Consider the following 27,925-nt stretch of genomic DNA (forward strand, 5'->3'; position numbering starts at 1 on the left):
ACCAGGGCGCCGGTAAGAATCCCAGCACGGAAGTGCAGCGGTGCGGCACGGCGGCTAGACCTCCCGCCTGACTGTTGCCAGTCACTCTGTGCCCATAGCTGCTGATCTGGTGGCGAGCTGCATGCCTGCAAGCAAACTGCATTTTCGTGTCTGGTGATCCGTCTCCTCCACGACTCCTTTCAAATGAAATAATCTTTGGCCTCTCTTCTCTTGATTCCGATCTACTACCTGCGCATTACTCCGTGGCGCTGATCCCCTGCTATCGTGGTCCCGGAAGCCGTCACCATGGGACCCGGCGTCAAAGATGATGGAGCTGCCGTGTCGGTAACGGCTGGTGCGCCTGCGAGGGACGATTCCTTGGATCTGGCCGAGGACGGCGCCAATGTCGATGCCTACCATCAGTACAAAGGCTACACACGCCATGACCGGGCCGACATGACGCGCATGGGCAAGATCCAAGAGCTCAAGGTACGCCTTTCGAAGCTTGTCGCCAAACTCAAAACTGACCAAGCTCCCAGAGAAACTATCGGCCTCTTTCTGCTCTCGCCTTTACCGTCATTCTACAAGGCACGTGGGAGGTGCTCTTGACGTACGTGAATGGAACCGCTACCAGAAAAATCCGTTTGCTCATCAAAGCAGGGCGACGACGCAGGGCCTCGAGAATGGCGGCAGAGCTGGTCTCATTTGGTCCTATGTTTGGACGTTTGCGGGCTTCAGTACCGTCATGGCCTCGCTGGCCGAGATGGCTTCAATGGCACCAACCTCGGGAGGCCAGTACCACTGGGTGTCTGAATTTGCGCCAATGAAGTACCAAAGTTTCTTGAGCTACTTTTCCGGTACGCGTCCAGGTCTTCTCCCAAACATTCGCTCATGTCCACAGGATGGATGTCAACCCTGTCCTGGCAGGCCGGGACAGCTTCTGGACCGTTTCTTGTCGGCACGCTGATCCAGTCGTGTGCAATCGTCGCCTACCCCGACTACGAGCCAACCGACTGGCAGGGAACGCTGATGGTGATTGCCGTCACTTGCATCGTCTGGGCATTCAACGTCTATGGCTCGTCGTCCATGCCCTTTCTCCAAAATTGCATGCTGCTCATTCACATTCTCGGCTTCGTCACCCTCATGATTGTCATGTGGGCGTTGTCGCCGCGTCTAACTGCCAAAGACACATTTACCTTGTTTACCAATGGCGGAGGCTGGAGCAGCATGGGGCTCAGTCTGATGGTCGGGCAAGTATCGGCCATCTACGCCTGCATTTGTAAGTGGCCCGTATGGGATTCATGACTGTTTCTGACCAATCCAGGTTCCGACGCTGCAGCGCACATGTCGGAGGAAATCAAGGACGCCGCCGTCACTGTCCCGCGAGCAATGGTGGGGTCGTATATTCTGGTGCGTCCCGGAGAGATTGACCAGCCTCGTTGCTTACTGACATGTTGTAGAACGGCGCGATTGGCCTTGTATTCCTGATTTCGTACATGTTCATGATCACTGATATCGATGCCGCGCTGAACGACTCGACTGGATACCCCCACATCTGGGTCTTCAAGCAAGCAGTGTACAGCAGCGGAGTCGTCGGGCTTAACGTCATCCCAACCGTTTTGATCTTTGCCGGCACCGTCTCCTACAACCTGTCCACGTCGCGGCAAACCTGGTCTTTTGCGCGCGACAAAGGCCTCCCCTTTAGCGACTGGCTCGCTCGCGTCGACCCCAAGCTCGAGGTCCCAACCAACTCGGTCACCGCGACCTGCCTCTTCACAGTCATCCTTTCCCTCATCAATATTGGCTCCGACACGGCCTTCAATGCCATCATCTCTCTCAACCTCTGCTCCCTCATGATCACGTACGTCGTCAGCATTGGCTGCGTGCTCTGGCGGCGGCTCCGCCATCCCGACACCCTGCCACCCGCCCGCTGGAGTCTCGGCCGTTGGGGCGTCCCAGTCAATGTTATGGGCACCCTGTATTCCTTTCATGCATTCTTCTGGTGCTTCTGGCCGGACTCGACGCCTACGAACGCTGAAAACTTCAACTGGGCCTCGGTCATGTTTGTTGGTGTCGGAGTGCTGAGTACGATTGATTACTGGACTCGCGGCAAGAGAGAATACTCAGGACCAGTCGTCTTGACCGAGGGCTGGAAGTCGAGGGTCGAGTAGGTGTGCGCCGTCGCGCCCTCTACCAAACCGCTAAAATACAACCGCGCAAATGCTATCACGGCGCTTTGCGCTGAACGGTGACGAAAAACATTTTCCTTTGTTTCATTTCACGACCTGCATGTAGATAAAACGGCCTCCCATGTACAAAGATTGTATGTGTAATTTCAAGTCTTTTCAATCTAGAAGTCGCAATTCGGCTGGAGATGAAGTTACAATGGCATTTTTCTTTGATCTTTCTCCCTACATCTGGCAACCCAGGTCAAAACAACTAATGTACCCGACGTTGTTTGCTTTTCTGCTTTCTGCCTCAGGCGGCACCCTGCCTTGTCAGACTCTCGTAAACGTCAGCGGCCTGGATCCTTCGGTGTTCTTCTTCACCCCATCTTTGCATCCACGGCGAGTCTGAAAACAACCACGACCACAAGAATGGCCACCATCAAAGTCCTTGCCTGCCTCGCTCTCAGCGTCGGCCTAAAGCACTTTTCGACCTTTCTCCTCCACCTCATCAAGCTTCACAGCGCCGCCGCTCGCGATGGCGCCATTGCCCTCGGGTTTGTCCTCCACCCATCAAAAACCCGCCGCGCATCCACTGACCCCGCAACCAAACCCAGTATCACCCTCCTCGTCTGCCTCCTCTACGTCCTTCTCCCGCCGCCCGCCCTCACCGACGCCGTGGCCGACAGCGTCGAAAACGGGGTCAACGCCTTCCTCCTCCCGCTCCACCGCGTCGACGCCAGGCTCCACCACGTCACGATTGCGCTGCGCCCGGGCGCTGGCAACCAAGACGCCGACACCGACACCCGCGCCCCTCCTGCGCCGCTGGTCGTCTGCTCGCTGACGCCGCTGACGCCGCTGCTCTGGCTGCTCTCGCGCCTGGCCATCCTCCCCCGCGAACCCGCCCGCTTCCTCGCGCTGGCCGTTGGCGGCTCCACCGTCATTGTCCCGCTGCTCGCCCCCAACCTCATCCTCGCGCTCTTGACCACTACCGACAACGCCTATGCCAAGCAGGCTGCTGCTATGCTGGAGGTTCCCGTTTTGATGGCCGTCGCCGCGCTCCTGTTCTTGCAGCTGAGGTTCGCTATGCGCTTGTTGCCCGTCGCGAAGGACATTTGTAAGGAGAAGGATCCGAAGAGGAGGGCAAGTTTGGTCGAGGAGTGCATGGATGTGTTGCCGTCGGTGTGGGATTGGGGAAGTTGGGAGAGGTGCTGGAGGGAGTGAGTGCCTGGTTGGTCTGGGGCTTTTTTGCTTTGTTGATACGGGATGCGGCTTGCTGCAGGTAGGCGGGTGGTGACTTTGGCATGGTTGGTCATGGGTGATCGCAGTGACGCATCGGGCGAGCGAGCCCCTCTGGCAGATTTTGCAAAAACCTCAACTTCAAAGTCTCGAGTGTTTGTTTTCAATTTTCGACACCCCCTTCAAATAGCAGCGTGCAGGCCTTCTTACCTGCTTGCGACGTCTGAAGTTGTGGAGTGATTACCCAATTCGGCAGGCAGTCACCTGCATACCTAGCACACTATCCACTACGCGCTGCGTACAAAATCTTTTCAACACCTCTTTACCCTCTTGTTGTCCGTCTCTGACCTTGCCTCATCAAGCTCTTCACCTCCGGACTTCTTTTTGGTTACTCGGCTCTGGTTTTCAAGCTCGTCGCCTCGGCGAGCTCTTTGGCTCTTTGGATTCGCCTTCCAACCCTCTCCGCCTCAATTCTTCTTTTGGGTCGCGGAGCTTTGCTTCTTCAAATCCGCGCCTCATCTTCGTCGCCTCAATCCCGCTTCTTCAACCTCGCCGCCTCCGCCATCTCCCAGATTCTTGGTACGCAGGCGCGTCTTCTGGCGCGCACCCTCCACCGCAGAACACCACAACAACCTCCATGGGCTTTGTCAGGTTATGAGCCTCCCCGTCTCGGCCGCTGCTTTAAGCTTACTTTTGACCAAGGCGACCTCTCTAGATCGATTCCGCTCACCAGATTCGCGCTCTTAGCGTCTCATTGTCGCCGGCACGCGCGCACACTTCACTGTTGAAGAACACTCCGCCGACAGCCCATGATCTGAGGCCATCCTACCCGACACTCCCACCGTTTTCGACCACCATCTATGATCTGGCCTGAAGAGGCACTCAATACCGTCTACACCTGTTCCTGCTTCTGAGCACCCTCCACGAAGGTGCGAAACCCAGCGCGCGAGCTCGCCGTCTCCCACGCCTCTCCACCTCAGTCTTTCGTCTTGGTCGCTGAGCTCTGCTAGGTTTCTCGCCACTCTCTCGTTGCTCCGCTGCTTCGATCTCGTCACCTCGGTCCCGCTTCTTCGACCTCGCCGCCTCCATTTCCTCTTGTTGGCTCTTGGTTTCCGCTTTGTCCATCCCGCCACCTCAGTCGCATTCACTTGGTTCTGAAACCCTGCATCTGGAACCTCATCACCCTGGTCCTCTCGGGCGCCTCGTCTCTGCGCCTCGACATCGTCACCTCCGCGCGCTTCCCTCTCCATCCCTCAACTCCGAATCCTCAACGTCACCACTCCCAACCTCTCCCTCTTTGGTTGCTTCATCACGCACCTCCAATCTCAGCTTGGGGCCCAGTTCCGGCGCCCCGTTGCAGCTGACCAGACATGTTTCCCAAGGCGCTGCGAAGCGTGTACTTCCAGTACAAGGAGGACACTGACGCGGTGGCGTCATGGCTCGCTGTTACCGCCCGCAGCTGCGGCTACTCCGGAGACCTCTTGGACAAAAGTGAAGATGTGCCTGCCAGCCAGACGGAGCCGCCGTCGCAAACGTCTGATGGTAAGGCCAAGGACAACAGGGAGTCCTCAGACTCGTGCGTGGAGTCAGAGCCGTCGCAACGGCCAAACGGCAATGTCAAGCATCCCAGGGAGTCCTCAGAACCACATGAGCAGTCGGAGCCGTCGCAAAGGTCAAATGGCAAGACCAAGCATTCCAGGGAGTCCTCAGAACCACATGCAAATAGCAAGGCCAAGGACGTCAGGGAGTCCTCAGGACCACATGCGAATGGCAAGACCAGGCATCCAAGGGAGTCCTCAGAACCCCGTGCGCAGTCACTCAAGCCATACAAAATCATCTCCACACGGGCATTCCCCATCCTGGCCAAGTTCATCGCAGAGTCTACGCCGCCCGTGACAGCCCCTCCGCTCTTTGTACACACCCTCGATCGCGCCATAGCTCTCCGCAAAAAGTTTGCCGACACCGGATCCCGGATCACCTCGTTTCGAAAGACGTTTGCGACCGAGAACCACCAGCACTTTGTCAGCGCCCTTGAAGAAGTCAGAGAGATTATCGGCGAAAGAGTCGCAGCGGATGTCGAAGATTCTACGTCTCCTCCTCCAGAGTCCTCCGATGGGCTCGATGCGAAATTGCCATCTGAGGAGTCGGAGGAGTTTCTTGACGCATCTGATATTGCCGTGGAATCAGATCTTGAATACAAGGCTGATCAATTCGAGGATCCGGAGGAGCTTGACCTGGCTTTCAAGCTTCTGGCCGAAGACTTCGCCAACATTCGCAATACTGTCACCAAGCTTTGGAAGCGTTACACTAACGGCACTATGAGAATCATTGCACCTGCTCTGGCTACAAATACGGCTATAGACATTGCGCGCAGGCTGGAACTCGACATTACTCAAGTCCTCGAGAAACATGGCGGATTTGAGAAGGTTTACAACGAAAGGTGGCTCCAAATCTGCCAAAGGCGTGGTAAAAGCTGGGAGCATCGCGAACAGTCTGGGGATGAGATCAATTTCGAGCTCTACAAAGACGCAGACAAGTTCATGTTCCCAACGTACTTGACGATGAGGGCTTTCCTTCCACTCGTTCAGTCAGATCCCAAATCTACCTGCTTCAACAAAACTGGCACGTGGGGAGAAATCGACCGCAACAGCAACTGGAATACCATGAGGGCGCGAAAGAAATTCCAATCTGACAAAGCCCTGCTCATGGAGATTCTTACTGCATCGACCGCCCTCATTCGCTTGGGCGACCCCAAGGGACTCACAGCAGAAGATGAGTTCATCCGCGGCCTCCGCACTATGATTGAGACTGGCAAAATCTGCTTCTGGAACATCCTTTCTGCACAGATTCTGTTGGATATCCACCATTGCCTCCGAAAGGACATTGACCGCCCATTTTGGAACCTGCATCAAGTCGGTCTACACCTAAAATGCTCGGTTGAAAACAATAGGAAGGAATTCAAAGACATTGGACACGCTAGGTGGAATCAATCGAAAAATCGACCTTTCACGGAAATCTGGGAAATGGTCGTCAGATTCATCCACAACGATGATCTCCGCAACACTATGCTCCGATCCGGGAACGAAGCCTTTGAGGAGCACTTCATACTCAAGAACAATCCGGTATTCTGTGGGCTGTTCCAGTATGCTCTCCAAATGCGTTTCCACGTGGTTAGCATCGACTTTGTCAACGCCTATGGGGTGATCCTTGCCACCCGCCACCTTTACAACACATTCAAGCACGAAAAGCTTCTTTCGCGGGAATGGGAAGACATGAGGAAACTTGAGCGGCTGCAGCGCGATCAACCGGCTTTCAAGAGCAAGCCTCCGGCAAACAAAAGAGACCATTGGGAGAGCTATATCGCTCTGCACACGGGAGATCCTTCCACGCGAGTCCCGCGCAGCTTCTACAGGATGTTCCAGCACGAGACTACCCTCGTACAAGATGGCCTCAAGTATCAGGCAGACCTGGCTCGCTTATTCATGCACCGCTACTGTGATGGCTCCGGGCGTGTCGACTTTACCCCTGACGAGCTCAAGAAGATTCTCCTGGAGACAGCCACTTACGAGGAAGCCAAAGGCGTGAAGAGATCAGTCAAAGTATGGGGCCAGAAAATGTACATGAGCGGCATGATGGGCAAGCTCGAGAGGAAAGAGATGCCCGGTCGCGCTCAGCTGATACGCCGTCTCACCGTCCCCGAGCTCCTTGAGAGGTTTGCAAGCTCACTTGATGCCGAGACTGGCTTGTACGAGCTCAACTTCAATTATCTTCACCTGCATTCTATATGCTGGGGCATGCTGCAGTCTCTCAGCCGGTTCGATCGCGAAATCCACCGAAGGTTTGGTGATCGCCATGAGTTTCTGGGGTACGAATTCGAGCTGGCTGGACTAGTCGGCTTCTACATGCTTGACTTCAACGAAGAACCTCCGGAGAGCGAGCTGTGCTACGCCAAAAGCATCGGCCGCGATGTCTCCCGCCTCCACTTGCTGTCGGCAGCTGTCTGGGAAGGCGCTCTCGGTTCGACTGACGTTGGTCGCTTGCAGACCCAAGTTCTCGAGAGAGAGTTCAACCTCTGGGCAGAGAGCGACTGTCAGTAGTTGCTAGTGCTTTCGAGTGGCTCCCTCGAATACGTCTCGACGATTCAAATTTCTCAAAGAGCGTCCGGGGGTATCACGGCTGCAGCGCAAACTCAAGACCACGCAGTCGTCTAGGTTTTTTGGGCAAGCATGTGCATCATCCGCAGAGCCTCTGAGTTCCCCTACGCGTTCGCAAATTCTGACTACTCTGCAGCCTTCATCACGCTGCAAGCTTTCGAGATATTGGGAGGAGCGTCCTGGCCATGTTAGGCAAAGATTGAACAAAAGAACAATTTTGGGTTTCGAGCAGGATACGTTGGATGATGCGTCGGGCCCGGATCAAGACAGTCAATTACACCACATGATTACTCTTTACTTACACAGAACCGCGTGTTGCTGATACTTCCACAGTGGGTCGCGAAAGAAACGACGGCTCAAAAGCGGCACGGGATGCTTGAATGCTCCTTGTAGCCATCCTTTTCGGAAGCTAAGTATCTAAGACTTTAGGATGTAAGGTGTTTGATCACTCCTTGTATACACATATCTTGACTTCGAATTGATGCTCACGATATCCAGCGTCGTCTTGCTACGGGCTGTGGAAGGCAGTGGGGCTCATCAAGGCCTAGGGTGCCCCAGCACATTCCGGGCCGTGCTCTCAACCCAAACCTAGATTCCAGGTACGAACTCACGCGGTGTCCCAAATGTTCCGTACAACTACATCCAACGAGTACTCCCTCTATGAAATCATCGTTCACGACGCTTTTGACACCAATCCATGGATTGCTTCCTTAGATGCAGTCATGTGCAGTACACACAGGACACAGACGACGTCGCTTTGTGGCTCAAAGAGACCGCCCGCTCGTGCGGATACGTCGGAGACATGTTGAACGTAAAAGAAGAAGCAGGATCCGGGGGGAACGCTCGGAATCGGTCAAACCAGCGACATTATCAAGATAGCACCTGGGCAACTCAGAGCCGACCTGAGAGAAAAACCTACCGCATCCCAATCAAGGCCTTTGATATCTTAGCCCAATTCATCGCTGAATGCAAACACCTTGTCATTCGAGCAAATGATGGTTTTCTGCAGACTCTTGATCGCGCGATTGCCCTCCGGAAACAACATGGGGAAATAATGCAGGGCGCAAGATTGACAGCGTCTAATCATGACCACATTTATTTCATCCACGTGCTGGAAAGGGTCAAACAAATCATTGATCGACCGACTCCTCCAGAAGCACATATTATGTCAATACAACTGTTATTCGACGATGAACAGCCCTCAGACGACTTCTTCTTCCCGTCCGCGGACGACTTTTACACAGTAACCGACAATACCACCAATGTTACGACAATATACATGAACCCTGACGCTCGTCAGCCCTCGAATGGATATTTCTACTTCCCCCCAGACTCAGACGACTTTTCCAACGTGCCTGACAGAGCCACCACTCCGAAAACTGAGCCCGAGCCCGAGCCTGAGCCTGAGCTTGAGCTTGAGCCCGAATTCGAGGTCGACATTTGGGAGGATACGGGAGAGGCCTACCTCGCCTTCTTTCTGTTGATTCAGGATTTTTTCGAGATTCGAAAGGCCGTCGCCGACATCTGGTCCAAGTTTGCCGCCGGAAAATACAGCAGTGTTGCCGCTGCTCTGGCCACCAACACCGCCATCGACTTTGCGCGCCGATTGGAGCAGGAATTTGCAGGTGTCGAAGTCATCAAGAGGAATGGCGGCATTGAGAACGCTCATCGCATGTGGTTCGCCGCCATGTGCGACGGTCGGGGACCTGACCCTTTCTACAATGAGCAACTGGACGACCCTTTCAACTTCAATTTTTATGACGACGCGGAAAGCGTCATGCTGCCGGCACACGTTCTCTTGTTGAGCTTCCTCCAGTGTGTCCAGTCAGAAACCATTACAGTTCGCAAGCCGGATCATGTCGAACCGATCGACCCTACTGGAACATGGGATTCAAAGACTCCCAGGCAGAAATTCGAACACGACAAAGCACTGCTCTTCCAGTTTCTCGGGCCGCTGACAGCTTTGCTAAAAGTTTGCTCCAAAGAAAGCGCAATCCCAGCCGAGGATGAGGTGATCCGTGGATTGAGGATTGTTATCGAAACCCGTGAAGTGTCGCTCTGGAACGTCTTGTCGCTTCAGATTCTACTGGATATCCACCATCTCATGGGGCAGAAGGTCTCTGCCTCGTTCGAGCAGCTCCAGGGTGTGGCAAAACATCTCCGCCAATCTATCAACACTACCCTTGACATGACGAGCACTTCGAACCCAAATCGGCTGCAGTCAAGGTACGATGGCTCGAGACGCATCGACGCTTCAATCGATGCACTGGTCATGAACGACTCACTCCAGGACACTCTGGGCGAGTTCGTGCCACTAGGGCCTGAGCAGCAATTCTTCTTCAAAAACTTCCCAGTCTTTTGCGGCCTCTATCAGTATTCGTTGCAAATGATGTATCACGACGTCAGCGTGAGCTTTGTCAATACGTGGCACTCCGTTTTGAATGCACGCCACCTCTACAACGCACTCAAGCAAGAAAAGCTGCTCAAAAGTACATGGGACGACATGGAGCTGTTGGCGCTCATACAAAAAGACGACATTACTTTCGCTGGCAAGGCTCCTACAACCAGGAAAGGTTTCCAGAAGAGCTTCGCCTTTATGAACAGCACATCTCCCGTTTCTCCCAGTGGAAGCGGTCGCAGAGTGACGGATGTTGAGAATTCTCAAACCCCTCAACGAGGTTTTGAGCTCCAAGCCAACCTGGCACGCGTGTTTATGGACCGCTACTGCTACGACTCCGGACGCGTCGACTTTACGGAAAAAAACTTTGAGGAGATCCTGGAAAACGTCCTCACATGCGATATGGACAGCCCTGGCGCAGCTGCCGAAAGTGACGCCACCACGAGACCGCTTCGAAGAGACGAATGGTCCAGCACGAGGAACCCCGACAACCGCGAATCCCGAGCCAATTCTCGCGCGCGCGCTGAGGCCTTGCGCAGCCTGACGACGCCCCAACTGATCGAGCGCCTCGCCGACGCCCTGGCTACCGAGGCTGCCGGATTGGAGCTCACCTTCGACTACCTCCGCCTGCATCACTGCTGTTGGATGCTGTTCAAATCGCTCCAAGTGGCAGTCGGCGAGCCAATGAGATATCGGTTTGGACCAGGCTTCCTGAAGCATGAGTACCAGCTGCCGATGATTGTTGGCTATCTGCTTCAAGTATTGGCCAATCCTGGCACACAGGGAGAGCAGACGACAATCAATCCAGCTAATGGTCTCGTTACATCAGAATTCGCAGCGCTTGCAGCCGAAGCACTGGATGAGTTTCTTGAAACAGATCGACTCGGAAGTCGAGTCAAGGATTTTCTCAAAAACGATTATGCCATGATGTATGCCACTGAACGATAATGCGACAGAAATTTGAGAGCACATGAATGGCCTTGTTGGTGCGATTCGCTCGGATCAGCGGCTCGAGTGCAACAGGGAGAAGATTCTGTGGATGGTTTGATTTCTCGTGGTGTTGAGAATAACGAGAATAACTATGTTGATTCCTATTGTGATGATAGTAACCTTGCGTCCATGCTTTTACTGGGATCCCTTCATGACTCAATCTTGCATGCCGGGCATGTTCCGCGACGGCTCCTGCGGCCTCACCAGAGCAAACTCGTCACGCAACACTCTTTCCTCCGGGAAACACTGGAAGCCCTCTGGAACACTTCAACGAATCATAATGCTTCCTCCATGCAAAAGCACATATCTCCAGTACAAGGAAGACACGGATGTTGTACGTTCATGGCTGGCCACAACAGCGCTAGACTGCGGGTACTCCGGCAATCTTCTAAACGAGGAGTCGGACAAGCAGCAACAGCCACGCTCTCAACGACTCAAAGGGAAGGCCAGGAAAGAGACCAAGGAAACCACATTGCCGACAGAATCTCAGAAGCCGCCACACCGCATCCCCTCGACCCGAGCATACCCCATACTGGCCAAATACATCGCCGACTCAAAACCATCAGTCCAGATCCCAAACTTTTTCACGGAGACTCTCAACAATTGTATTCTGCTTCGCAAGCAATTCTCGGCGTCCTTGAAAGATCCAGCCTATCTAAGGAACGACAGGAAGAACAAGTCTCACTCTTACTTCGTCACTATCCTCGAGGAAGTGAGAAGCATTCTCGAAATCCAAGGCCCTTCGGAGGCGCCCAAAGGCTCTGCGATAAATCTGACCAACTTGTTTACTACACTAAACGTCGACGAGCCTTCGCAAGCGTTTCTTGATGCACCCGACGCGAGACCTACTTCCAAGCCGGAATTCAAGGCTCCAATCCATGAGGATCCATTTGAAGCATATCTTGCATTGAATTTGTTGATCGATGATTTCAACACCATCCGACGCGCCGTTGATGACATCTGGAACGGTTACAAAGAAGGAAAGCATACCCTCATTGCGGCTACTTTGACGACAAACACGGCCATTGATTTTGCACGAGAACTGGAGCAAGACTTTTCCGATGTGATTGAGAGAAACGGTGGTTTTGAAGAGATGTACAGTGTGTGGTGGTCGCTCGTTTGCGATGAATGTGGCATCGACCCAGATCACCGCGAGATACGCATGGGCGGCGCCTTTGATCTCCTCACCTATGAAACTGCAGACGCGGTCATGTGGCTGGCCTATATCTTCCTCAAGCAATTTATCAGCGGCCTGAAGCCTAACGTCATTCCTGTCACCAAACGTGGTCACTGGGGACCGATTGACCTCTCTGGGGACTGGGACGCCAAGAGGCCACAGGAGAAGTTTCAATTTGATTTGGCTCTAATCTTCGAAACGTTCGGATCTTTGGTGGCTCTGATTCGCCTTGCGCAGGACAAGGGGCTAGACAGCCTTGCCGTTGAAGACGAGCTCATCCGAGGACTAAGAATCGCGACAGAGACTCGCAAAGTCAGTCTCTGGAATGTACTTTCTGTCCAAATCATGCTTGATATACACCACCGATTGCGCAAGGATGTTTTACGGCCATATGAGTCACTCCAGGCTGTCGGGAGCCACGTTGGCGAGTCGATCAACAACTATCTCAAATTTTTCCGGCCTCTTCAGGACTCCAGGTGGCCGCAATGGCAAGACGAAGAGTTTTTGGCAATTCAACAACAGAATGAAGAGTTAATAACAGTGGACATTTACCGGGAAGAAATGCTGCTCAATTTTGGAAGGGCTCCGGAAAAGCACTTTCATTTTACTCATCACCCGGTTTTTGCTGGCCTGTTTGCATACCATATTCAAATGCGCTTCCATGATGCGGCCGTCAGTTGCGTCAATTCACGGGGCATTGTTCTCGCCGCGCGCCACCTATACAACGCCATGAAACACGAAAAATTGATCACTGCCACATGGCCCGACATGGAATTGCTGGCACTCATTCAACCCGATGCGACTGCTTTTGCTGGCGACGCTCCTAAACGACGACAAGACTATTTCAAACGATTGGCTATCATGAACGGCATGTCTACCGTTTCCTTCTCAAATAACGCCCGACACCCTCGACTCCTCCAGCAATCAGCTTCCGGTGCTCGACCAGGGATCAAGCAGAAAGCTGAGTTGGCACACGTGTTTGCGCATCGCTACCTGGAAGGCTCTAGGCGTGTTGAATTATCACTGGATGAGATGGAGAAGATCATGGACAACACCAACGCCTTCGAGGATCAAACTACCCAGCCCGGTTCCAGCAGACAGCGTGGCCGTGCTCGCCGTCTGACGATTCCGGAGCATCTACACAACATGTGCGCTGCGCTCACCAGAGAGACCAATTCCCCGGACTTCTTATTCGACTACCTCGCAATGCAGTCCGAGTGCCGGTCGTTGCTTGATCTCGTCACTAGCGACGACCGTATGAGGACAGCCTTTGGAATCGGCAGCAAAGCCAAGCAAAACGACTTCCCTGAGGTTGTTGGGGGTATGCTCGCCGCCCTTGCTGAGACAAAGAACCCAGGTGTGCCCGATTATTTCGAGAAAGGCGCTGAACGCTGGCAAATGTTGTTTTCGCGCCCTGACCAAAAGACATGCTCGAGGGTCAAGACCTTTTTGTGGGAGCAGTACCAACTGAAACCCCTGGAAGATGGCCTTGATCTGAACGCTGTCACTGGTCCAGATTCTTTACCCAAGGATCAAGCCGATGGCGGAAGATCCTCTCCATGACGACAAGCCTGATTTCACGGTTCTTGCTACACCACGATCTTTCCTGCCTTTACTTGCCGTCTCCTGAATCTCTCCAAACTCGCCATCAGTATCGTCCTTGCCTTTGTAAATTCACTAGGCTTAAGCTCTGCTGTTGTTTCCAAGACAGCGGGCAACAAAGCAATTCTTGTTGAAGGAGGGATGCGCCTTGTTCATTCACTGACTCTATGGCGAATCAACCCATAAAAGTTTTACGGTCAAGATTGTGAGCGCAATGTTTACATGATTATAGTGCGATTCATAGTATTACATTTCCGATCTCTCGGCTCTCCTGCATCTCTTTTCTTTCCGACCTTACAACTGCGCACAAGTCTTGGGATACTGCACCGCCTTCTTGATCATGCTCTTCAGCTTAGCGCCGTCAATCTCAGTGACATAGTTGACGAGACGGACATTCGGCGGCGCAAGAGCCTCTTGGTAGGCGTGGATGTTTCCGTAGCTAGGGCTGGCATACGCAACATCGACGTCAAGGTAAACTGTCCATCGTCAGCATCGTCGACTCTTCAAAAAACGGCAGATTTGCTCACATTGCGTGCTGTTGGTGACAATGCTGGGGTCCAGGATGATGGACGCAGCCGTCTCGTCCCAGAACGGGAACTCGGTGCCGTAGTAGTTGAACATGAGGTCCGAGTAGACGTTCTGCACCTCGTGCACCTCGTCGAGGAACTCCTGCGTCGACATGACCTGGTTGGCGACGTTGCCGGCAATCGTGATGTTGGGAAAGTCGGCCGTCAGCGCGATCTTCGCCGCCTCGGGGTCCACAATGAGGTTGATCTGCGAGGATGTTAGCACGAGAATCTGTATTCAATAGAGGGCTACGCACGTCCGAGTTCAAGTCGGCCTGCATCACGGAGCCCGTCGTCTGCAGCAAGTTGACGTCGATGTAGCCGCCCATGATGACCAGCTCCTTTGCGTTCTTCGCAAAGTCCGGGTCCATGCGCACGGCCAGCGCAATGTTGGTCAGCGCACCGCCCGAGTAGATGCTGACCTCGCCGGGGTACTTCTTGACCTGCTCGACCATGAAGTTGGCGGCATTGGTGTCGCTGGCAAACGTTGTGTTGGGGAAGCCCTCGAAGAAGGCCGCCCGCGAGACTCTGTCCGGATTTCCGGATGTGGGATCGTTGCCCTCAGCCTCGTACGTGAGGTTCTCCTTTGCAAAGACGCCCTCCCACGGCAGCACGCCGTGGACTGCCTCCCACGCCTGGAAGCGCTCCTCGGTCTGGATCAGCGGGTAGTCGGAGCCCTTGTACACTGGGATGCACGAGAGGTTGCCGACTTCGAGCGTCGCCAGCGCGTGCAATCCCGTCTGCAGGGCCCACGAGTCGGCCGTGTCGGAAACGAGGCCAAGCACGTCCCAGTCAGACGCCAGCGGGAGCAGATACGTGATGAATCCAGCAACCGACCAGTCATTGTCGAGGATGATCTTGGGCGCGGCCGTCACGTTCCTGGGGTAGACGCCAGCGGGAACTGCAGCGGCGAGCGGCACGATGGCGGCCAGCGCGGCCGAGGCGGTGTGCAGAGACTTGACCAGAGACGGCATCGTGGACGAGGTTGAAAAGGAGCCTGCGAGACGGACGGAGATGATGGCGAGCCGTCACAGTATAAATAATAATCGCGCTGCTGGATCTAGAAGGTGGATTTTCTCATTGGCGTCCTGTCAGGCCGCCGTCTTGCCGGCCCCATATTTTTTTTCTCGACGAAGGTCGAACGCCCATGGACGTGCTCAGGCACCATGACCTTGACGACTTCGGAGGTCCGGGTAAAATACAACGGAAGGCGCCGATGTGATGAAATGCGGTCGAGGAGGCGAGCACTTGAAAAATTGAGGCTTATGATATAAGGTGATAGCGATGAGATAAGACCGGAAAGTGGTCAAGAGCTTGGACGTCGGCCCGATCAATGAGTTGCCGATTCGGGATGCCGTCTTGACAATTGCAAGACAAAGAGGAGATGCAAGTTCTTGAGGTACAAGGAGATGCTCATTGATGTTGTACTGGCGCTCGGCGTTGTTGAATTTCCATGGTCATTGTGTCTGCCCGAAGACAAACAACAAGTTGATCAAACCACTGGATCGAAAATTTGAAAACTTTTTCACAAAACGGAAGAGCTGGGACATGGTCGAGCGGTGGTAGAAAGTCAAGAGCTTGCTTTGTTTCTGCAATTCATGCATGAATGAAATTCTTGCAGATACTTTAAACAATCCCAATAATGAAAGGAAGTTTGCGAATGGAAATCTTTGATGGCGTCGCAAAGATAGAGGAGGTCAAGCTTGCAAGGAAAGAGTGAAAGAATTGAATGCTATTGTTGCAACAGAACAATAGCGCACGACATGAACAATGGACTCCGAAGGCGTCGCTTAAAAGTGCGCGGCTGAAGCCAAGTTGTGTCTTGTCCAGTACGACTAAAAGGCATAGTACGCCTCGCACGAAGCTCACCTTCTCTCGTCGCAACGAGGCCAGCTTTACTCCAACATGAGCAACGGATTCAGGCTGCCCGAGCCGCCTGTGGGCTTGGGCCAGGCGTACGGTGTTTTGAGCCAACTGCTCACGCGTCACGGCCTCCCGGACCTGCGCGACTTTGAAAAGCACAACGGAGCGCGGCAGCACCGGCTCGTGGACGAGGTGTTGCGCCTCTTGAACGCCTGTCTGGACGCGTACGCCGACTACTATTACGAGTCGGATGCCGTCAGGACTAATAAGCATATGAAAGCCCACTACCGCTTCAACGAGCGGAACGCGCGCGAGCCGCTGAAGAGGAAGTATAGCGTCGGCAGACACGCCATTTGTTTCGAAAGCAACCGCGATCGCTCCGAACACTTTAGATGGTGGGCCAGCACGTATTACCGCGACGTGAAACGGGACGGCGATGGCCCCGTGACGAAGAGGAGACATCCTTTGTTCTTTGAGACGTACGAGATTGACAAGTGGTCCAACGGCACGCTCGAGGAGGAGTTGCCTAGACACGACGAGAGGGCTGCCACCATGTACCTGGTGTCGACGCCCGGCACGCCGGCGCAGCTGATGGTCGACGAGGATTTCCCATCTCACGACGTTGTCGTGCAGTTTCTTCCCAACGAGAGGGTCTACCGCGTATATGACCCGAGCTTTGTCCAATCATCCCACGATTCCCCGCAAGGTAAGGACTATGCCAAGCATTGCTATGACGCGCCCATTGATCAACGCAGTGCAGAGAATGGAGCCGAGGAGACAGTATTTCGGGAAGATTGGTGGAGGTGGCAATTACGATGATAGATGTCGTCCGATTTCTCTTCGATGGATGGTAGAGCAGGTCGCAGAGTGGGTTGAGCTGCCAAATAGGTCCCCCAATGGCGCATTCAGGGGATTTCGAAACGGTGAGTGGAACTACTTTACGACAAGCAATTGACCGAGAACAGGGCAGGGACGTATTTGAGAAGATGGCTGAGAAGAAGACAGAAGAAAGGTAAGTCAGTGCTGCTTCGTTCCATAGAATTGCTTTTGAGACGTTCTTTTTGCGATATGTGACAATAAAAGCCTGATCATCCTCGAGTGTGCACCTTGAATCCGTGGCCGACTGGTTGGCGCATTAGATCCAGTCCTGGCCTCTCGCTTTCCTTCCCGCAGCAGAGCTTTTGTAAACACCCCTCTTCGCCGTCCGGCCGCCCATGCGGACGATTCCACTAAGATGCTGCACGCCAGCCAGCACGCCATCAACAACCTGGACATCTTCGCCGACGGCTTCCTCCACCGCAGCCTTCAGAGGCGTCATGCCGGCGCAGCCCAGCGTCAACACATCGGCACCGCGCTCGACCAGCTCCTTGCCCACTCCGCACATGATGGCCATGACCTCGTCCTGGCTCTTTTCGTGCAGGTCGAGAACGCCGAGCTTGCAGCTCACAACCCCAGCGCAGAAGCCTTCGAACCCGTAGTGTCGGATTGAGTCCTCGTGCATGACGCGGCTGCGCTCGCTCACGGCAATGAGACCGAACCGCCCGCCGAGGGTGCGCGCGGCGAAGAGGGATGCTTCCATGATGCCAATGACTGGTTGGTGTGGAAGCTCCTCCCGCAACATGCGAATGAGAGCGTGGTCAGAGTAGCATGCAACCAAGACGGCGTCATGCGTTGCCGCCAATGGAAGCGCGGCGCGGGCGGCTGCGGCTGCGGACATGATGTTGTCGAAATTGCCTTCCACAGCGTTCGGAGCAGGACGTGGCGAAGTGAATCCGGTGAGGACGACATCTGGAGGGAGTTGGGACTGAGCCATGGCGACACAGGCATCTGTCATGGCTTTTGTACTGTTTGGGTTGATCAGCAGGACGCGGATCTTCTTGTCTGATGGCGGCGTGGTGGCAGCTGTCGCGCCGTTGGGCTCAGAGGACAACTTGGGCGGCTCGACGACGCCAGTTTGTTCTGTGATGCGGGAGTAGTGCTCAACCCGGCGGTGACGACCAAAGTCAAACGTGCGCTCTTTGCCTGGTCTGCACTCATCCAAGTCGCAGTCTGCCACAATGACCTCGTCTTCCAAAGTCTTGTTCTCGGCAAGAAGCTCGCCCTCGGGACCAGTGATGCAACTTCCGCCAATGAGGTCGTATTTGCCATCGTCCAAGCCACAACGAGCAGCACTGACGCTGAAGCACGCATTGGTGTAACTGTGAGCTTGCATGACCAGCTTGTGGTGGAAGAGTGCTTTTGCTCGTGCCTCGTCTGGATCCATGTTCTTGTCCGAGCCCCAGAGGTGTGGCGCGAAACCCGCCGTGTTGTAGCCGCAGAGCACAACCTCAACTCCTTGCAGACCGAGGACTCTCCAGCTTTCAGCCCATCGCCTGTCATTGCAAATCATCATGCCAAAGATGGGGTCGCCACGTTCTGGCGGAGACTCGACAAGCTCGGGCACCCGAAATGCCTGGAAACCCAAATTGCCTGGCTTGAAATAACGCTTTTCGAGTTGATTCGTGGCCTCTGGATCTGCGAATGGCTCAAAATCGCCGGGAAGGTGGATCTTGCGGTACTTGGAGAGGATTGACCCTGTCTTGGCGTGGAAGTAAATGCAAGCGTTGAACGTCTCGCCATCTTCAGCCTTTTCTGCGAATCCAACTGAAATGTCGACCCCCAGCTCTTTTGCCTTGTCAAACAGAGGCCTCGTCTGCGCCTGGGTGGAAATGTCGCCATGCTCGAAGAAGGAGTCCAACTCGACCGGGTCGTTGATCAAGTGGCGGGGGAAGAAGGTGGTGAAGGCAGTCTCGGGAAACAGGACCACTTGAGCGCCTTTGGAAGACGCAGACTCCAGCAACGCAATCATGCGCTGCAACGTTTTGGGGCGGGGATCCGAATAGTGCGTTGCGCCCATCTGGGCGGCGGCGAGGCGGAGAGTGCGCGGCATCGCAACGGAAGTGGGATTGTTAGGCTGCAAAAGCAACTGTCTGCTAACAAACAGGGGATCGGGACCATAAGTAGATCAACATAGCATTGAAGACATCTCAAGTCCCGTGGACCCTCGCGACGGGCTGCCCGTAGGCCGACCGGAGCGCATTGAGGGTTGCCGTTGGTTGTGCGCGTCGCGATAAGGTTGCGATACCGTGTGGTGTTGAAGAGTGTGCGGCACAGGCGGCCGACGCCAGCAGATAAAGAAGATCAAGAGGTTATCGGAAGAGATAGGCAAGCCGACTGACACCGCAACACCACACCTGTCTTGGCGGACTACTACTAACATGGCTGCTCGCCCTTTCAATGCTCCTCGTGCTACTTGCGGCAAGCTTCCATCATGGTTGTCAAAATCGAAGTTGATCTCCTCGTTCAAAACGCCACTGTCGTAAGTGCAACGCCAAACAGCAGCAGCGTAGAAGCTGATTACTTTAGGTGACGGCGGCGCATGTCCACCCCGCCCAAGACATTGCCGTAAAGGATGGCAAGATTTTGCTGCTTGGCCAGAATCTGGCATCAATTCTGGCAGCAACAAAGGTCATTGACGCGCAGGGCGCATTCGTGACGCCTGGCGGTGTTGACTCGCACGTCCATCTCGACCAGGTAGGTTCTTATGTTCCGAATTCGGACCAAACGAGTAGAAGGTGATGATGTGATATGCATTGATGACTTACAAATCCAGGATTCTTCCATTGAGGTTGCAAGCACCGGCGACAATTTCGAGTCTGGCACTCGATCCGCCATTGCTGGCGGTACAACAACTGTCATTTGCTTTGCGATGCAAACTCGCGCGGACACATCGCTAGTCCCCGTTGTTGCAGATTACCACCGCAAATCGACTGGTCAGGCGTATTGCGACTATGGCTTCCACATCATCCTTACCAACCCCACACCCGCAATCATGACCGGCGAGCTGCCCGGGATGATGGCAGATGGTATCAGCAGTGTCAAGCTGTACATGACGTACGATCCACTGAAGCTAGGTGACAAAGAAATGCTGGATGTCATGATGGCGACTCGGGCTCTTGGAATGACTACCATGGTCCACGCGGAGAATGCGGACATGATTTCGTGGATCGGAGAGCGACTGATGGAAAAGAATCTCAACTCACCTTTTTACCACTCCATTTCGCGGCCACAAATTGCCGAGGACGAGGCCACTTACCGTGCCATTGCCATGTCCGAACTTGTTGGTGAGTTTTGCAAACCTTGAATCAGGCAAAACTGACAAGACAGATACGCCCATCCTGCTTGTCCACATGTCTTCTCCGACTGCTGTGTCGCATGTGCGCCAAGCCCAGACTCGTCTCTTGCCCATCCACGCCGAGACTTGCCCCCATTACCTATTCTTGACTTCGGCTGCCCTGCGGGCGCCGCACCCAGTGTCTGACCCTTTCGAGGGTGCCAAGCACATTTGCTCCCCGCCGCTGCGTGCCTCTCGCGCAGACCTCGACGGAATGTGGCAGGGTTTATCCAACGGAAGCGTCACGACATTCTCTTCTGACCATGCGACGTCGCAGTATGACCATCCGTGCGGCAAGAAGCGCGGTCTTGCCGACCCGGCAGACCCAACCTCGGCGCCCGACTACCGCAAAGTCCCCAACGGACTGCCTGGAGTGGAGACGCGCTTGCCGACGTTGTGGGAGGGCGGTGTGCTGACGGGACGGTTGACGCCGCAAAAATTCGTTGAGCTCACATCGAGCAATCCAGCGAAGCTGTACGGTCTGGGAAACACCAAGGGTGCCATCGCGCCAGGCTACGATGCCGACCTTGTAATCTGGTACCCAACCGCCGAGCAGGTCGCTGCGGGAGACGGCAGCGCCGCCCCAATGGCTCCGTTTGCGCTGACAAACTCCCACCTCCACCACGCCATCGACTACACGCCGTTTGAAGGCATGCGCTTCAACAACTGGCCGCGGTACACCATCTTGCGCGGCAACGTCATCTGGGATCGCGATGGCGGTGGTATCGTGGGCTCCAAGGGAGAGGGGAAGTTTTTGCGTCGCGGTAAGAGCACGCTGAGCAAACCTCGTGGTGTTGCAGCGGAGTGGGAGAAGCCAGAGAACCTGGTGGCGTAGGCCGGTATGGATGTCGTAGAGGGTCAAAAGAGCAAGCGATGAGAAGAGATTGATGCGTAATGAAAAGAATGAAAAACAAGAGACTGAAATGTGTGCGAGAACTCGAAGGATGGAAGAGGGCGGCCAGAGACTGGATCTGGAGTTCAGGCTTCAATTAGTTCGAGATGAGAGACACAAATGGAGACACTTGGAGTCCAGATTGGCGATGGACGTGTGGTGAATGATTCAGCGTGAGATGCGTTTTGTTGCAAGCAGTTGGTGATGGTCTTGGTTTGGTGTTGACCTTCCGCTGGCGACCGGAGGCCGATTGGAAGGCCTCGATGATGTAATCACCCCGCCAGCCGCAGCGACCAACCTAGGCAGAGCGACGGCGCGGCAGCTTCGCATCATTCTCTCGCTCGAACACGACAACAACCAGCCCATCTTCAACATCTCCATTCAGAGATTCAGAATGCGTCTTTTCTCAACCCTAACCCTAACCCTAACTCCCGCAACGATGCCACCATCTACACCCGGACTTCCCTGCAAGCCTCAGCATCTTTGTGCTTGTCATCCGCCCACTGCGCGTCCTCCGACGACGCGACCTCGCCTCCCTCAATCACCAGCTCCTGCTTCTCGTCGACCGGGAACGGCACCAACTTGAATGACATCCAGTACACAAAGCCCGCCACCAATGTGCTTACCAGCCAGCTCAGGCTGTACAAATACGTCGCGCCTTTCGGCACTCCGCTCGCGCCGCACGCCGCTGCAAGACCCGGCATGTTTGGCACGATACCGCAGATGAAGGCGATGATTGCCCGCCAGTTTACCCCGGACAAGTACCGGTGGATGCCGTGTGGGTCGTACAGGGATGAAAGCGAAAGACGACGCTGGCGACAGATCCAAAAGTCGGTGATGATGATGCCAGCAATGGCACCCAAGAAGAGGCTGTACCCGCCGAGGAACGAGGAGAAGGATTTTGCGCTGGCCGACGTTAGAATTGAGCCGCTGACATTGCGCAGAGACTTACTTGTATTGGATGTTCCACGGCACCGTGCAAATGCCCAGAATCGCGCAAATGTACGCGCCGCGCCTGTTGTTGATGTATTTTGGAAACCAAAGCGCCAAATCGTTGCTGAAGCTCACGCTGTTCGCCGAGATGTTGGTTCCAACGACGGCAAACGCCCAGCAGAGACCCGCGAAGAACTGCGCCGCCCGGTTGTTCCAAAGCACCGCGACCTCGAGAGGACTCCACGTTAGCTCTCCGTAAATCACCTCGGAAGCGCTTGACACTGTGGCGCCGAGCACACCGCACATTGTCACTAACACCAAGAGTCCAACTGCCTGGGTCCAGAAGACTTGTCGTGGATATTTGGCATAACGTGTAAAGTCGGGCATGTTGAGCGCGAGCGTGGCCTTGGGACCAATGGCTGTCGTGACACACTGGAAAAAGACGACTACAGCCGGAGTGCCGTCGGTAATCTTTGTCGGTCTAGAGAAAGTTGGTCCGAAACCATGAGCTGTTCGTGTCAGCGTGCTTCCGTTGAATCAAGGACTGAACGTACCAGCCACGAGCGCCCATATGAACAGGGTAAGACCAAACACGGGCATCAAGAGCGTCTTCGCCATGAACATCCACCTCAGTGTCGACACGTGCAGCCAGAGCAGTGGCAACTGCAGCAAAATGAACAGGAAAAAGCACAGCAACTCGGCACTGGTGACGTGTGCGCTGGCTGGTAGGTGATTCGGAAAGTTGTTGAAGCTTGGCCAAATTGCACTGATCATGACCTGGAGACACTGGCCGCCCTGGAAGCTCTGTGTACCAAACCAAATGCAAGCAACAACTCCGCGGACAAAGACGGCGAAGAGCGAACCTCGTGTGCCGAACGAAGCGCGTGTGAAAACGGGAAAGTTGATGCCGAAAATGCAACCAACGAAAGCGTCAAGCATGGCCGGTATGCACACAAGAAAGTGGCCAACAATGACGGCGAGAATCGCAAGACCGGGATTGAGTCCTTTGCTGACCGATGTCGACGCCACTGTTTGCAAATGTCAACACCTTCTGTCGCAACTGTTCAGTCCAGGCACGCACCTTGGTACATTGAAATTGAAAAAGCTTCTGCTACCCAGAAACCCAGCAGACTGGGCCATGTCCACGTTCTTTCGGGAGATCCCAAGGGGATCGGGTCCATGTCTTTGTTCGAAACATTTCCCTCCAGCTCTGGGTTTTCGGAGCGCAGCACCAGCCGCTGTCTGAGTCCCATGTTGAATTCGTCGCGCAGTGATCCAACACTGAATCTCCGGGTGGATTTTTTCGAGAAGGCGAGGCGGTTAGTGTTGCAGTAGCGCCCGGCGGTGGTGCGCCGACGAATTGTATATCATTCTTCAAGCAAATGGCACCAAACCGACAAGTGCTTATCGTCTCATATCGATACTGTTTCTCAGCCCACAATTTGATCTGACCGCAGGCATTGCCAAATCCTTGGAATCGGTGTTCCTCCGGGAGGCGTTGGTCGTCCTCCTATCTACCGGGTGCCATGGCGATAAGCCGAGAGAGGAAGCACTTATCAACACCACAAATCAGTACGGCCGCGACGCCAAGGATTAAATGTGATAGAGCGCGATTACCCATCACAGGGACAGACTGCCGCCAATTATCTCGCTCACACTTGTGGAGTGCGGATTGCGGAGTCGGGGCGCGGGAAAGTCGCCCTCGCCACTTGCGCTGCCCACGCCGAGGCGTGTGGCATGCTGAATCCGATCAGACCTTAGACTGTTGCTAATAGTCTTGCGTAGTATTTAAGACTGTGATAGTCTCGGGGCTTGGGTAGTCTCCGTTTCGTCCTGCCTTGCGAATTTTCAGCCATGGCTCCCATCGCTCTCTCAGATGTTTCGGCGAACGCAAGCGATGAAGCAATCCCGGAAATCCAGGATCCAAGCATCCTTCCGTCGGATGATGCGCCGGAGAAAGTAAAGAAGTTTTGGAACCTTCACGGTCATCCGCACAGCAAACGGTACACCTTCTGAATCGCTGAGGGGAAAAAAGGAAGACAATGCTGACATGTCAGTAGATTCGCAAACCCAGAGCTGACCAGTATCGCTGCTCTTGTTCAGCACAATGCGCAAACGCAGCCGACAAATCCCGCCTTTCTGTATCCCGCTTCAACTGCCAACGATTCTTTTCAAATTCTCACCTGGCAAGAGTTCCACGGTCTTGTCCGCTCAGCCGTGTCCATCTACTCGAAGATTCTCTCGGCGCAAATACAGAGCGCCAATGAATCACAAAAGCAACCCACAATTGCCCTCCTCGGAACTGGACACACGATCGACTACCTGATTGCGCAGATCGCCCTCAACCAATTGGGGGTCAGAATCTTGCTGCTCAGCAACAAGAACGCCGCCAACGCTCGAGAGCACCTGTTGGGAGTGTGTGAAGCTGTTGGCATCATTGCCGACGAGGCAAATGCGGCAATCCTTGACGCAAAGTCCGAGAAAGAGAATGGCAGAGTCATCTTCCAACTCGTATCCTTCGTCGACTTGCAGGCAAAAACGCCGGATGAAACCAAGGCCGAGGGCTTCGAAGCAGACGATGTCTGGAACCTTCAATCAATGATTCTTCACTCGTCCGGATCCACGGGCATGCCAAAGCCCATCATTCACACAAATCGCAGTCTCTGCTTGATTGCACGGATGTACCGCCTCTTCCCCTCCTTTGTGGTTGAGAATTGGTATCTCTGCTTTCCACTGTAAGTTTTTCGCTGAGTCGACTAGCAAGTGATTGACGTCGCCAGTTTCCACATTGCTGGTCTTTGCATTGCATTTTCCGGCCTGCCCAACGGTCTTCCCACCACCATGCCTCCCCTGCAGTGGCCTCCCGCTCCTGGGACCATACTGACTGGATTCCGAGCGCTCGCTGCCATGGGAATGCCAGCAGATTGTCTGCACAGCGCACCCAGCGTCATCGAGGATCTGTATGGCTACATTTCGGCGACATCGAATGACTTTTCTCCACTTGTTGATTTGAAGATTGTGCAGCCCGGAGGCGCGCCCCTGGGCGAGAAGGTCCTGAAAGAGCTGGTCGCGAAGGGCGTAAACGTCAAGACTACCTACGGAAGTACCGAGATTGGGCCACCTTTTAGGAGCATCCCTCACACGCGAGACAACCCGCACTGCTATCGCTTGCGCAATTTGTACCCCGAGTCTCCCTTGGTCCAAATGGAGCCCCTGTCGGATGACTCTGAGGGAGGAACACCTCTCTTCGAGTGCGTCATTTACAAAGGCTTTGAGCTCACCGCCGAACTTTGGCTCTCACCCGATGCCCCGAACCCCTACCGCACCAACGACCTCTTCTTCCAAGATCCTCCCGGGTCCGGCAACTTTGTGCTGCTCGGCCGCAAAGACGACGTCCTTGTTCTGGACAACGGAGAGAAGACGCACGCTGGAACTTTGGCTGCCCTGCTTGAGGAGGAGGGTCACGGTGTCGTGAGCAAAGCTGCCGTATTTGGCAACGGTCGACCTTGCGTGGCGGCAATCGTGGAGCTGGCCGAGGGCGGCAGCGAAAAGCTGCAATCAGTCCTGGACCGTGTGAATGAAAAGAGCGCGAAGCACGCCCGCGTTGACAAGGAAATGGTGCTTGTTTTGGGGACCGAGGAGAGCCTACCTGTGACGCCGAAAGGAAATGTGAGGAGAAAGGAAGCTTGGAGGATTTACAGCGACCGTGTCGACGCGCTGTACGAACGCTACCTCGGAACCCAAGCGACAGCCGACGATGACGAGACTCCTGATCATTTGGCGTCGCTCTCCGACGAAGATTTTGTCAAGACGATCGTGGCCGAAATTTGCGACACAGAAACCTCGGCGGTTGACAATGAGATGAGCTTCTACGATCTCGGCCTGGATTCCCAGAGAGCCGTGAAGCTCAGAGCGCGGCTCGTCAAGCGTTTTGGCACCTTCCCGCTCATGTTCATCTTCGAGTATCCGTCCGTCAAAAGGCTGCTTGAGTATCTCCAAGGGTTGAAGAGCCGCAACGGCGAGTCGGACGAGTCGAAAGCAAACCAGGAACAGCGCCTCGCGTACATCCAGAACCTGATCCAGAGCTACAAGTCCACCATTGACGGCTGGGCGGCTTCTGAACCGCGGCCTGCAGCAAAGGCAAGTGGTGGCCAAGTCGTGTATCTGACTGGCGCTAGCGGTGCTCTTGGAAATGCCCTCCTCGAAGCATTTATCTCACAAGACCACGTCTCGAAAGTGTACTGCGCAATCCGCGGAGTAGATCCTCGAATCAAGCTCATCCACTCACTCAAGGAGAGAGGGTATGCCGAGTCAGTCTACTGCAGCGGAAAGATTCACGCCATCCCATACGACATGAAGGATGAGCTGCTCGGCTGCGGACAGGGACTTTTCGGCAAGCTGGCGGCGGAAGTGACGGTCGTCGTGCACAACGCTTGGAAGATGGACTTTAACCAGAAGGTGGAGGAGTTTGAGAAGGACTGTCTGAAAGGTACGTTCGTCCATTCGTGAACAGAATCTGGCTGACAAAAAGCAGGAACCATGCACCTTCTCAAGTTCTGCCAAACAGGCGCAGCAAAGACGTTTTCAATCATGAGCAGCGTCGCGGCGTGCATGGGCGAGGCAAACAAAGGCCGCAAGATACCAGAAGAGCCCGTCGCGGATGACCCAACAGTCGCACTGTCCACTGGGTACGGACAAAGCAAGTACATTGGTGGGTTTCCTCTGCTTTCGCAGCTGCGCCGTTACTGACACATCCTCAGCCGAACGAGTGACACAGCACTACTCGGCCGCGCTCTCGAGTCCCGTCCAACTCTTCCGCGTCGGCCAGCTCTGCGGCCACTCGTCGCTCGGCACGTGGAACACGTCCGAGATGTGGCCCATCATGATCGCGACCGGCCTCAAGCACCTGCACGCCATGCCCGAGCTGCCTGGCACCGTCGTCAATTGGCTACCCGTCGACATGTGCGCTTCGGCCATCGATCGCACACTGAGTACTCCTGACGAAAGACTGTATGCGGTACACAACCTCGTCAACCCCGCCACCTGCTCCTGGTCCGAATTTCTCGATGCCCTCGCCGCCGCTGCCCCTGAAACGCCGTTTGAGCGCGTCGGCATGGCGGAGTGGGTAGGACGGTTGGAAAGCAAGGCGGACGCCGCGGACGACGTGCCTGGCTTGAAGCTACTGGGTTTCTTCCAGGACATGACCAAGGGCGCAAACGGAGAGGAGGTCGGGTTTCAGACGGCGAGTGTGGAGAGCGGTAGGAAGGTCGAAGTCGAGATAGTGCGCGGGTGGCTTGAGAGGTGGCGGGCGAGTGGCTTTTTATAGGCAAGTCAAAGGGCTTTAAAGGCCGCTGTCTTTTATATATATAATTTATATTATTTACATGTCAAGCTACTTCTTATTATGCTTTCTTTTTATTACCGCGTGCCTAGGGTTAAAAGCAATATAATATAATATAATATTATTATTAATTGCCTTATATTACCCTAGGTAATAGCTAGTAGAAATTATATTACTTTAAACTACTTAATTTAGACCCTAATTATATTAAGGTATATACTATTTTAATATTTCTTATATCTACTCTAATAATCTTTTAGGGTTAGGGTTAGGGTTAGGGTTAGGGTTAGGGTTAGGGTTAGGGTTAGGGTTAGGGTTAGGGTTAGGGTTAGGGTTAGGGTTAGGGTTAGGGTTAGGGTTAGGGTTAGGGTTAGGGTTAGGGTTAGGGTTAGGGTTAGGGTTAGGGTTAGGGT

At 54.4% G+C, this 27,925-nt stretch overlaps 11 protein-coding genes across 11 annotated transcripts; 8 read left to right on the forward strand and 3 right to left on the reverse strand.

Moving 5' to 3' along the window:
- The first annotated feature begins 13 nt into the window (after nt 1–13).
- BKA78DRAFT_108963 (amino acid permease-domain-containing protein) lies at nt 14–2,363 on the forward strand. The gene is made up of 6 exons (XM_066882226.1): nt 14–468; nt 519–589; nt 640–836; nt 881–1,258; nt 1,304–1,389; nt 1,440–2,363. Exons 1-6 carry the CDS (start codon nt 286–288, stop codon nt 2,148–2,150), a joined length of 1,626 nt encoding a protein of 541 aa, XP_066747195.1. The 5' UTR covers nt 14–285; the 3' UTR covers nt 2,151–2,363.
- A 213-nt stretch (nt 2,364–2,576) lies between these two features.
- BKA78DRAFT_294223 (uncharacterized protein) lies at nt 2,577–3,368 on the forward strand (the record flags this gene model as incomplete). Its single annotated transcript, XM_066886309.1, has 1 exon — nt 2,577–3,368. One exon carries the CDS (start codon nt 2,577–2,579, stop codon nt 3,366–3,368), a length of 792 nt encoding a protein of 263 aa, XP_066747196.1.
- A 2,619-nt stretch (nt 3,369–5,987) lies between these two features.
- Nucleotides 5,988–7,967, forward strand: BKA78DRAFT_310449 (uncharacterized protein). Its single transcript, XM_066888124.1, has one exon. The coding sequence runs from the start codon at nt 6,047–6,049 to the stop codon at nt 7,478–7,480; it is 1,434 nt and encodes a 477-aa protein (XP_066747197.1). The 5' UTR covers nt 5,988–6,046; the 3' UTR covers nt 7,481–7,967.
- Nucleotides 7,968–8,702: 735 nt separating this feature from the next.
- On the forward strand, nt 8,703–10,968 carry BKA78DRAFT_378593 (uncharacterized protein; the record flags this gene model as incomplete). The annotated part of the gene is made up of 1 exon (XM_066892912.1): nt 8,703–10,968. The coding sequence occupies one exon, from the start codon at nt 8,703–8,705 to the stop codon at nt 10,881–10,883; it is 2,181 nt and encodes a 726-aa protein (XP_066747198.1). The 3' UTR covers nt 10,884–10,968.
- A 108-nt stretch (nt 10,969–11,076) lies between these two features.
- Nucleotides 11,077–13,665, forward strand: BKA78DRAFT_351521 (uncharacterized protein; the record flags this gene model as incomplete). Its single annotated transcript, XM_066891192.1, has 1 exon — nt 11,077–13,665. One exon carries the CDS (start codon nt 11,077–11,079, stop codon nt 13,663–13,665), a length of 2,589 nt encoding a protein of 862 aa, XP_066747199.1.
- A 333-nt stretch (nt 13,666–13,998) lies between these two features.
- On the reverse strand, nt 13,999–15,244 carry BKA78DRAFT_248422 (inosine-uridine preferring nucleoside hydrolase; the record flags this gene model as incomplete). Its single annotated transcript, XM_066884390.1, has 3 exons — nt 13,999–14,180; nt 14,232–14,478; nt 14,528–15,244. The coding sequence occupies 3 exons, from the start codon at nt 15,242–15,244 to the stop codon at nt 13,999–14,001; spliced, it is 1,146 nt and encodes a 381-aa protein (XP_066747200.1).
- Nucleotides 15,245–16,175: 931 nt separating this feature from the next.
- BKA78DRAFT_294227 (uncharacterized protein) lies at nt 16,176–16,952 on the forward strand (the record flags this gene model as incomplete). The annotated part of the gene is made up of 1 exon (XM_066886310.1): nt 16,176–16,952. One exon carries the CDS (start codon nt 16,176–16,178, stop codon nt 16,950–16,952), a length of 777 nt encoding a protein of 258 aa, XP_066747201.1.
- Nucleotides 16,953–17,167: 215 nt separating this feature from the next.
- BKA78DRAFT_280440 (carbon-nitrogen hydrolase) lies at nt 17,168–19,081 on the reverse strand. Its single transcript, XM_066885612.1, has one exon. It carries the CDS (start codon nt 19,060–19,062, stop codon nt 17,269–17,271), a length of 1,794 nt encoding a protein of 597 aa, XP_066747202.1. The 5' UTR covers nt 19,063–19,081; the 3' UTR covers nt 17,168–17,268.
- Nucleotides 19,082–19,122: 41 nt separating this feature from the next.
- Nucleotides 19,123–21,446, forward strand: BKA78DRAFT_280442 (dihydropyrimidinase). The gene is made up of 4 exons (XM_066885613.1): nt 19,123–19,491; nt 19,539–19,710; nt 19,742–20,292; nt 20,336–21,446. The coding sequence occupies exons 1-4, from the start codon at nt 19,444–19,446 to the stop codon at nt 21,179–21,181; spliced, it is 1,617 nt and encodes a 538-aa protein (XP_066747203.1). The 5' UTR covers nt 19,123–19,443; the 3' UTR covers nt 21,182–21,446.
- Nucleotides 21,447–21,586: 140 nt separating this feature from the next.
- On the reverse strand, nt 21,587–23,424 carry BKA78DRAFT_378598 (NCS1 nucleoside transporter; the record flags this gene model as incomplete). The annotated part of the gene is made up of 4 exons (XM_066892913.1): nt 21,587–22,144; nt 22,191–22,680; nt 22,726–23,199; nt 23,253–23,424. The coding sequence occupies 4 exons, from the start codon at nt 23,422–23,424 to the stop codon at nt 21,688–21,690; spliced, it is 1,593 nt and encodes a 530-aa protein (XP_066747204.1). The 3' UTR covers nt 21,587–21,687.
- Nucleotides 23,425–24,025: 601 nt separating this feature from the next.
- On the forward strand, nt 24,026–27,497 carry BKA78DRAFT_378599 (uncharacterized protein; the record flags this gene model as incomplete). Its single annotated transcript, XM_066892914.1, has 5 exons — nt 24,026–24,174; nt 24,232–24,906; nt 24,952–26,660; nt 26,706–26,882; nt 26,932–27,497. 5 exons carry the CDS (start codon nt 24,026–24,028, stop codon nt 27,495–27,497), a joined length of 3,276 nt encoding a protein of 1,091 aa, XP_066747205.1.
- Between the last annotated feature and the right edge of the window lie 428 nt (nt 27,498–27,925).

This window comes from Phyllosticta capitalensis (genome assembly GCF_038381095.1).
Source record: "Phyllosticta capitalensis strain CBS 128856 chromosome Unknown BKA78scaffold_3, whole genome shotgun sequence".
NCBI classification, from domain to species: domain Eukaryota; kingdom Fungi; phylum Ascomycota; class Dothideomycetes; order Botryosphaeriales; family Phyllostictaceae; genus Phyllosticta; species Phyllosticta capitalensis.